Source organism: Mauremys mutica, chromosome 1 (assembly GCF_020497125.1).
Source record: "Mauremys mutica isolate MM-2020 ecotype Southern chromosome 1, ASM2049712v1, whole genome shotgun sequence".
Classification (NCBI taxonomy): domain Eukaryota; kingdom Metazoa; phylum Chordata; order Testudines; family Geoemydidae; genus Mauremys; species Mauremys mutica.
This window is the reverse complement of record NC_059072.1, coordinates 331,374,520-331,383,895: the sequence shown is the minus strand read 5'-3', so window position 1 is coordinate 331,383,895 and position 9,376 is coordinate 331,374,520. Positions and strand designations below refer to the sequence as shown.

The 9,376-nt window shown below is 39.3% G+C and overlaps 1 protein-coding gene across 1 annotated transcript; it reads right to left on the bottom strand.

The window, feature by feature from the left end:
- Positions 1–255: 255 nt before the first annotated feature.
- LOC123345322 (matrix metalloproteinase-18-like) lies at positions 256–8,672 on the bottom strand. The gene is given in 11 exon segments (XM_044982114.1): positions 256–584; positions 822–925; positions 2,198–2,357; positions 3,425–3,558; positions 4,345–4,462; positions 4,910–4,996; positions 4,999–5,070; positions 6,428–6,553; positions 6,648–6,796; positions 7,322–7,566; positions 8,562–8,672. Coding segments are annotated over 11 exon segments (1,401 nt in total). The 5' UTR covers positions 8,667–8,672; the 3' UTR covers positions 256–483.
- Between the last annotated feature and the right edge of the window lie 704 nt (positions 8,673–9,376).

Sequence of the window (9,376 nt, the reverse complement as noted above, 5' to 3'; positions counted from 1 at the left end):
GAGAGATTTGACTATGACTAGTGGATTGATGAGAGAGGGGATCTATTGGCTCCACAGAAATTTTCCAGTGGCCATGGATGGTAATGCAGCCTAGAGCAGTGTGGCTGCTCCATTCTCTGCTTTTGAGTTGAGGGAAGATTTTTATCCCCTAAGACGCCATGTAATTTCCTTGGGCACAGCCCATTTGCTCAGCCTGTGCTTGGGAGCAGAGTGTAGCTCTTGAGCAGTGGCAATGATCACAAGACACAGGAAGTGGTAGTACAAATATAAAATACTTTATGGGTAATCGGAAGTCCAGACCATAATAATACAATAGATTACATAATGACAGTACTCGAACATTCTGAAGTTATTCAGACAGAAGTCCCAGAGGCTCAGGCCAGAGAACAGTACAATTGTTTTGATTTTTAAGATCTATTAGTAGATTAACAATACTGCATATAAAACAATTGTAACACACAAGAAAGAAATCAATGGAATTAATCAGCAATTAAACCAGCTATTGCTTTTCATGACACTGACAACTCTCTTGACGTTAGGATCAAACTGGAACTGTCTTGTTCCTATGAAGAAATAGATGTTTCCTAGAAATAAAAATAAATTGAATGGTTATAGTTCGTAGGTGAAATGTTTTCCAACAAATATTTCTATAAAGCAAAATATAAAATTGGCAGTACCTATATATTCATTTGTGTTAATTTCTGATCTTAGTACAGTAGTGAAAATATGAATAATGATTGTCTTTTAAACGATTTCTTCAACCTAGAGAAGCACAAGTATTCTAGCATAGTAAACTGTTTTTAAAGATTTGTTTTACTTACTACCATACTGAAAAGCAGCGTCAATATTTTTGCTAATTCCTCGGAACTCATTGATTATCTTCTTTGGATAACCCTGATCCATGGACTGCCTGTTTTCATCGTATCTGCATAGAAGAAATATATTTACAATGTATGGTAAATAAATGACATTTAAAAAGTTGAAAACAAACCCTGACACATAAATGAGACTATTCATGGTAGAAAATCCACTAAGAATGAGCTAAACTAACTGAACCCTTAAAATCCTTGCTATTCTGTTTTCAGGTTTGTGTACAAAACTTCCATTGAGCTTTCACCTCAGGAGTGCATGTGTGCATATGTATAGGAGTTTTGGCCCTGCCCGCCCCGTGGCACTTCCCCGGAGCCAGGTCAGAGGCTGGAAGCCAGAGCTGGGCAGTACAGGGTGCTGGCTGCTCGCAGCTGATAAAAGCAGCCCAGGCAGGGGGACCCAGCTCGGGGGCCAGCAGAGCCCTCGGGGACCAGCAACCGTGGGGGGCCAGGAACAGAAGCCTGGGCCAGAGCGGTTCAATCCAGGCTACTGTGAGTAGCCCTGGATCCTGCACCTGCCCTGTGCAGCGTGCCCCAGCAGGCAGGGACACAAGCTGGGGACTGCTCCCAGTACCCCTCCAGGGCTTACTTTGCCGCTGCTGCCACAGCTGGGCACCCAGCCAGCAACTGCCACTCTCTCCGCTGTGCCTTCAGAGCTGGATGGCTGGAGAGCAGCAGCTACGGGGTGGCTGCCGGAGTGCAAAGGCAAATTTTGGAGTGGCTCCCCCATGCCCCTGATAGTGTGATTCCAATTGTGATTCAATTGAATTCTAAACTGTTTTCAGAGGAGAAGCCGAAGAGCCATTGCGATGTGATGCAGGTATTATAGTTCAATGGAGTATTTATTGCAAAAGCTTACTGAGCTACTATGAAATATAAACAAACCGTAACCACAAACTACTGCATAATCACACAGCATAAACCCACTTGACTGTTCACAGTGAAGGAACAAAAATCCAGTATATTAATAGTTCGTTTAGCTTGAAGTTTGAGAGACACAGGAGTACAATTTCAGAATATTGCATCCTTTGGGTAATTCTTAAAGAATTTACTAGATAATAGTGTTTCTACAGGTTTTGTGTCTCATCCTCTAGAATATAATTAATCCCTGCCACAGATTTCTACAGGATGGTTGGAAAAAACTTATAGAAAGATTAGCATTTTCTATCAGACTCCCTAGATTTTAAAACTAACTTCCATCGAACCCTATTCAGTTTTGTGGAATCCAATTGGTTTAATCCCTATTACATTTTATTTTATGTTTCCATATTAATCCTCCAAGCCTAAAGAGAGAATATACCTTAAGTCTGTTGAACATTAAATCTTACCTCCAGTACTTGTCACCTACAAAGAAGTATGTTTTCCCTGAATTCTCATCATTGAAAGCTGCATTAATTCTCTTAACAGTTTTTGGGAAGCCCAAGTCATAGATGCTTTTTGGGTGGTTATACACTAAGTCATACCCACTGAGGACCCAATATTTGTTCTCTGCAAAGAAAAAATAGAATTAAATGTTTCACCAGCAACTTCTGCTCTTACTAAACAACATCTGATTATGGCTTCTGGCTTAGTACTTTCATTACAATGATGATAACAAAGCAACTTAATTTTCAAGAGACATGTATAGCTGAGTAGTGATTCTGAGATTTCATTCTCCCCTTTACTTTCAGTAAATTAAGGAATGGCACTGATCTTTGTATTTTAAACATAGCATAAATCCTAGGGGAGATGTCTTTCATGGTCAGGAATTAGACCTTGGAGCAATGAGTCCAAGAAGAACCCTTCCCATACATTTATACACGTTATACATTTTGGGAGAAGACTCCCTGAATTCTACAAATTGTTAAAGAATCCTCCAAGAGCAGTTTATTGGGATGCAGAAGATTAACAATACTTGGGATGTGTTCAGATACTTTGGTGATGGAGGCATATACATGTCTAAATAGATGTATATACAGAAACTTAACTATTAATAAGTGCATATGTCTTATCTAAATGATCAGGTCATCTTATGTATCTTTTCTCTCTCTCCCTCTCCCCACTTAAGGGTATTGTTACGAGAGCTGGTTGAACTATTTAAAACAGACAGCTATTCTCATCAACAAACGGCCTTTTTACTAAAACAAAGCTTTTCACAAACAAGTGTCAGCATGATCAACATTTTGGGTCAGGAATGGGGATTGTGGAAAATTTTGTATCCCTTTTAATATTCTTGTCAAAATTTGTAATACAAATATTATTGAAATGTTTCTTAAAATGTTTGCTTACCAAAAGTGGTCTCTTTTGAACACTTCCAAAGAAAAACAGTTTTGACATTTTTTACATAAATAGGTTTTTATTTTTTGACCACCTCTAGTGGTTAATTTCGGAACATTTACATTAAATAGATGAACAACCTTTAATTTCATTATTCACACATTTTGGGGGCTTTTGTAATTTGAACATTTGAGTCGTTTTGTGCAGTGTCATCTAAGGAGAATTGCACAGTCTGTGGAGCAAAGTATTCCCAGTAAATTCATGTATCAGAAGAACTAACAAATGTCAGATTCCGTTACCTTTAAAAAGAAAAACTTGATCCCTTTCAACATTTTCATAAGCAGCTTGAATTCCAGATGGCAGATTTGGCCAGAATAAAGAAATTAAAATGAATTCGACCTCTGTCATCTGAGGATGCTTGCGCCAGAAATACCTGGTTTAAATAAAATTTGCATATTATAAACTGTTCCTGCACCTACCATAAACGTAATACAAAGGTGAAGTGTGTCTGATTCTGTCTCCCCTTAGTGTTTGAGCCACAGTGCGGAAAAGAGTCTGCTATGATTGCTATCTACTAGAACTAATCCTTTAGTAGTTTTGGTGCCGGAGGTCACCTGTTCTATCCCTGCCAATGACCTATAACGTGGTGGGGTCATGACAAAGTAGTGGCCCAGTGTGTCACATAAACATACCATTGCAAAACATGAGTTTGCAGCTGCCCTCTTTTCAATTGAATCTAGACTGATAACAAACCTATCATTCCACTGATTAGAGTGGCAGAGTAGTTGGAATAGAGTCTAAGGGGGAGTCCTGACTCATCTTCACCAGCCTTAGCCAATAGACCTCTGACATTTAAGTTCCTCTCCTCTGATCAGAGCTGTGTATAGCAGAATCTGGGTCATAGTTCCCTTTGAAAACAATTAGAATTCCTTTGCAACTACAGTACAATGATTGGTGCCCTTTAGCCATCTCACCATTTGATGCAGCCACTTTGGAAATAGCTAAAGCATTTTGTCATGCCTGAGAGAAATGTTAGGTAAATCTAGGCTCCCATCATCAGAGAATTTGGGCCACCTTTTGTATGTGATTTTTATTGTCAGCGCTACATTTCTAAGTGACTGTTTCCCCTCATGCCTCATGGGAATTAAATGATCTGAAATATTGTTTCCTTGTAAGTACTGCAGTTCAAAGAAGTAACTCAGAAGTTCTTTGATGTTACCTGCCCTTAAAGAACATCAGTTCTCCACGCATGCTAGCGACAGCATCAAAAGTCAATTTGGGGTCGCAAGTTACTGGCGTTGTGGGTCCGGTTGGTTGAACGGGGTTATCTGACTGCCCTACATGAAGATTAAAGAAAAATTGGCATTATATAATATGGAGAAATACAGCTGAAAACCAACATTTTGAAGGACTTGGTGGACACACAAAATCTTCTCATGAAAAAGTGGGGGGATGTGGTCATTAATCAGGGTTCTGTCAAGTAACTTCAGGTCTGTAGAGCTCCTAAACTCAGCACAGGTGAGACTTAGTTCCTACAAAACTACTGAAGTGTGCAAGAATGGGCATGCAGAGGAGCTGAACTTCAGTGAAACCACCTTCAGGGCAATTGCCCACCTCTAGTTAACAGGAGCTCAGCAAAACTAGAATTGCTGTGTGCAGCAACACTAGAATGTTTCTAGAATTAGTAGAATATTTCTTAAAATATACATTCATTATTGATTAAGCAGCATTCTTCATAAAAGTGAAATTAAACCAGCATATGACTAAACGTTTACTTTTCCTACCATAGACCTTTTGAATGCCATTAATGTCATCCTGAGGAAGGCGAAATTCGTTAGGCTCAGTGTAGGAATAGGTGGGGTGCATCAGGCACCAGGATCAGTAGAATGAGACAGACCCAGTGAATGGCCAAGTTCATGGGCAGCAACAAAGAACAAGTTGTATCCTGAGGAATTAAAAAAAATGTACATTTAAAATAGGTGAACTGTGTTTGAATCTGTAGTACAGCTGTCTAAGTAGGAAATGCCTATACATGCCGGCTCAAAGCACAGTAGAGGCACTCGAGATTCTTTCAGTAATCCGCAAACATTATAATATAAATAAATGTAGAAGGAGAAGATTTTTTTATATGGACATATAAACCAATCAGGCCCCAGTTAGTGCTTCCCTTGCCCTTTCTGTAACCCCCCAACCCTTCAAAAATGCCCCAATTTTCCTTCTTAGACTGGTGTAAATCAGGAAAAATGCCATTGAAATAAATGGAGGGTCACTGACTTTAATAAAATTCTCCCTTATTTACATGAAAGTATATGAGAGTGCCCAAAGACCCCCGTCTTTGTAGTGGTGCCCAAAGACCCCCGTCAGTATCAAACCCCACTGTGCTAGGCCTGGGCATAGAATGGCACCGTCCCTGTCTTGAAGAGTCTGTGATATTTTCAGCATGGACTGATGTTCCTTGCTGCCAGAGAAAACTAACTTTTCTAAGCACCACAATTTCTTTAGTGTAATCCATCATAAAACGTGCCAGACTGAAACAACTCAATCTGAACCTCACCAAAACGTATCATCCTACAGAGCCGTTTCCCTCAGATAAGTTTGCTGAAGAAGCAATAGAGGAAAAACCAGTCAGAGAGCCAGATTCTGCTACCCTCATTCACACCCTGAATCAAAGGAACAGCTCATAGAGTAAGGGTCAGGTCCATGTAAGGACTTAGGTGCCTAATTCTCACTTTAGGCATCTAAATCCAAAATTTAGGTGTCACTAAGATCCTCAAAATCCCTGTTCAGCTGCACTTAACTCTCTAGGCACGTACGTTCCCCCAGCACTGAAATTTTCACTGTAAATGTCCCCTAGACATCCTATGTTTATACCTCTGGGCAGGCACAGGGCTGCCTCAGGCAGGTGCCCAGACACCTGTGGGGGCTAATCCAGTAGATGTGCTCAGAACATGCCTAATGCCACACAGAATGGCCAGCGAACGAGGAGGAGGCAGAATCTTCCCAGAGAAGTTTAGCCCTCTGATTAGGACACTCACTCAGGAGGTGAAAGATGCGGATTCAATTCCCTCCTCTGCCTGATGAGAAGGGATTTGAACATGGGCTTCCCACCTCTGAACCACCCTATTAATATTTAATTATTTATACCCAGTGGATCAGCTTCAACAGGGGACATTGAAAGGGAGTCACATCAGAATATCCTATAGCCCAGTCTTTTGTGGGTCCGGGCCTAAGTTACAGCTTCACATGAATAAAGATTGCACAATCTGATCCTGTATAAACAGGCGTAGTAATGAAGCTCCTACCATTTGAGCCTTTTGTCCAATATTCCTCCTCATCAAAGTGGACATCTCCACCAATACCATTGCCAGGCTGAAAGGCATGAGCCAGGTATCCATTAGGTCCATCAAAGGGAGAATTGTCACGATGATCTAAAAAAAAAGAAAGGATAATTAACTTAATTCTTATTGCCAAGCACTTCCATTACTGATGAAGGCTAATGTTTGTATAGTATAACGTTCTTACCTCCAGTTTCAAAAGACATCATTATATCTGCATTGCCATCGTAGATCCTTTTGAATGTTAGGGGTGACACATCGCTCCAAACTTTAAATGCCTTTTGGATTGCTTTGTCCACATCTGCTGGATTCATATCTGGTGTGTAGCTCACAATCCTTTAAAATAACCCATAAAGTAATGACAGGTTTCAGATTAGCAGCCGTGTTAGTCTGTATCCGCAAAAAGAATAGGAGTACATATGGCGCCTTAGAGACTAACAAATTTATTTGAGCATAAGCTTTCGTGGGCTAAAGCTCATTCTCAAATAAATGTGGTAGTCTCTAAGGTGCCACAAGTACTCCTATTCTCTATAAAGTAATATACACATTTTGGTATCTACACTTGTAGTTCATGTAGAATATATTGTTTTAGGCCAAAATATTTGAAATTTGCTGCCTAAAGTTAGACACCTTAAAGCTACGGTATATTTTGGCAGCATATTAACTGACTTGATTTTCAAAGTCTGAGCATTTACAACTCACACAGACTTTAACGGTGATTTGATCTTCTCTTTAAAAATAGAACACTTATCTAAGTGCCTAAATATGGAATTCAGTGCCTAACTTTGAAACTTTCAGCAAATCGTATGAAAATTTTGGCCTTAACTCTTTTGCTCAATAAATTCTTTAGACAAAGGTTACCTGTATGTCAGATTCTTTCTTTCCCATTTTGGATTTCCATCAGTGAGGACATACTGACCAATATCAGGTACACCACACCTGGGCTTCTTCATCACCTCCAAAGTATCAAGATCTGGTTTCCCAGTCACTTTCAGCCCAAAAAATGCCTGCATTTCCTTGAGTTTTTCACTTAGAGGCTTAATGTTTTTACTCTTAAAGTGAGACTGCTTGTCTGTTTCAAGCTTGTAGAAATGTTGTAGATAAGTCTGACAAAAACAAGAACAGCGCTTTGGGTCATTTGTATTCATTAAGTCCTGCAGAACAGTTTAAACATTTACAAAATTACACCCATGTGCCTGGCGTCTATGTTTTCGAGGAGTCAAGACAGGTCACTTTCTGCAGGGATTTATTTAAACAGTAAGATATAATACAGTATAGTTTTCTTACTGACCTACTGATTTCCTGTTTTACAATGAAAGCTTTTGCAACATGTATCTTTAAAAATCTAAAATGTACTCTTCAGTTATTTACTCTAAATTTGTATATTACAACCTCTTCCCACAGCCCTTTCTCTCACGAGTAATCCAGTTGACTTCTCTGGGGCTGCTCAAATCAGTAAAGGCTAATAGGATCTGTCCCTCAGCACTACTCAGTTATGATTTCCAATGAAACCAATGGAGGATGCTGGATGCTCAGCACTTTTGAAGCCAGCTATTTATCAACCAAATATGGATTTAGGAGCCTAACATTAGTTACCCAATTTAAAAACATAAAAAGTGTTATAACATCTTAACAAGGGTTATATAACTTAGTTATTTTTTGTTCTGCTGCTCCATTGAGGCTCTGATTCAGCAAGATACTTAAATATGTGCCTAATTTTAAGTACATCCATTGAAGACAATGAGACTATTTATGAGCTTAAAATTAGGCACAGAGTTAAGTACCTTGCTAAACTGGGGCCTGCCTTTTTATAGAACAACACAATCCAGTTGCTAGATAACATTTCTGTAGTATTTTATCACTTTGTTATATCCTTCTGACAGTCATAATAATAATTCAGACAAAACTAAGCTAGTGCCAAGGGGAAATATTTCCCTTAAAACTTCTGCAACTTGGTACCTATTGAACATCAGGACTGTTTCTAAAAAATAAGAAATACAACTGCAGTTTGACAGTTATAAGCTAAAATTTTGTAAAACGGATAAAAGGTTCCTTCCTGCCATTTAATTTAGAGTGTCTGAAATTTATAGCAAATATTTACCTTCACAAGCTGGATGTTTTTGTCTTCATCTTCTGTTTCTGGAGCCAAAGGAAATGCAGAGGAGGATGCTACATATAATAACAGCAGAAACAGAAGGGTCTTCATTCTTATTGTCACTTCTGTGCCTTGTAACACTAACACTGCTTACTCTATAGCTGTTACATACATGTCTCTCAGATAGCCCTGTTTATATAGCAACTGTGGACATTTTAGCTAGAAACTGACTCATCGCGTATAACTTCCTCTGATTAGCAAGAAAACCGATACATAACAATAGTTTCATCATCAAGGGGTGACACAATAACAGAACTCTCTCCCCCATTTTCACAATTATATAATATTAATAAGAAAGAGGATGTCAAATGAAAGCGTTTTGGTGATTCCAAATTCCTTTCCTTCCTCTATTAGATTATGTCCCACCCAAGTGGTCCCACTTTTTCAGAAAATTCAGAAAAACATTATGGTAGCCATAGTAATGAAAACAAACACAGCAACCTCCATCTAGAAGATCACCTAAGTACAAGCTTAACCTTAAACTCGGAAGTAACCCGACTGACCTCAATAAAACAGCTGCAACTATATTATACTCCCCAAAGTCTTTAGTTCTTTGGGACAGGGACAATCAAAATTTACCCATTCAGCAGGGCTTGATTCTGATCTCACTGCAGTGTAATATCCCAATCCTGCATTTAGAGCAGACAGGTGTGCTTGCGTGGAGTCCCAATGCACTCAGTTCCTGCTCCAGTAAAGTACTCAAGCAGGTGCTAAATCTTAAGTAGTTGAATGGGCTCATTGATTCAGGAAGAGTGCTTCAA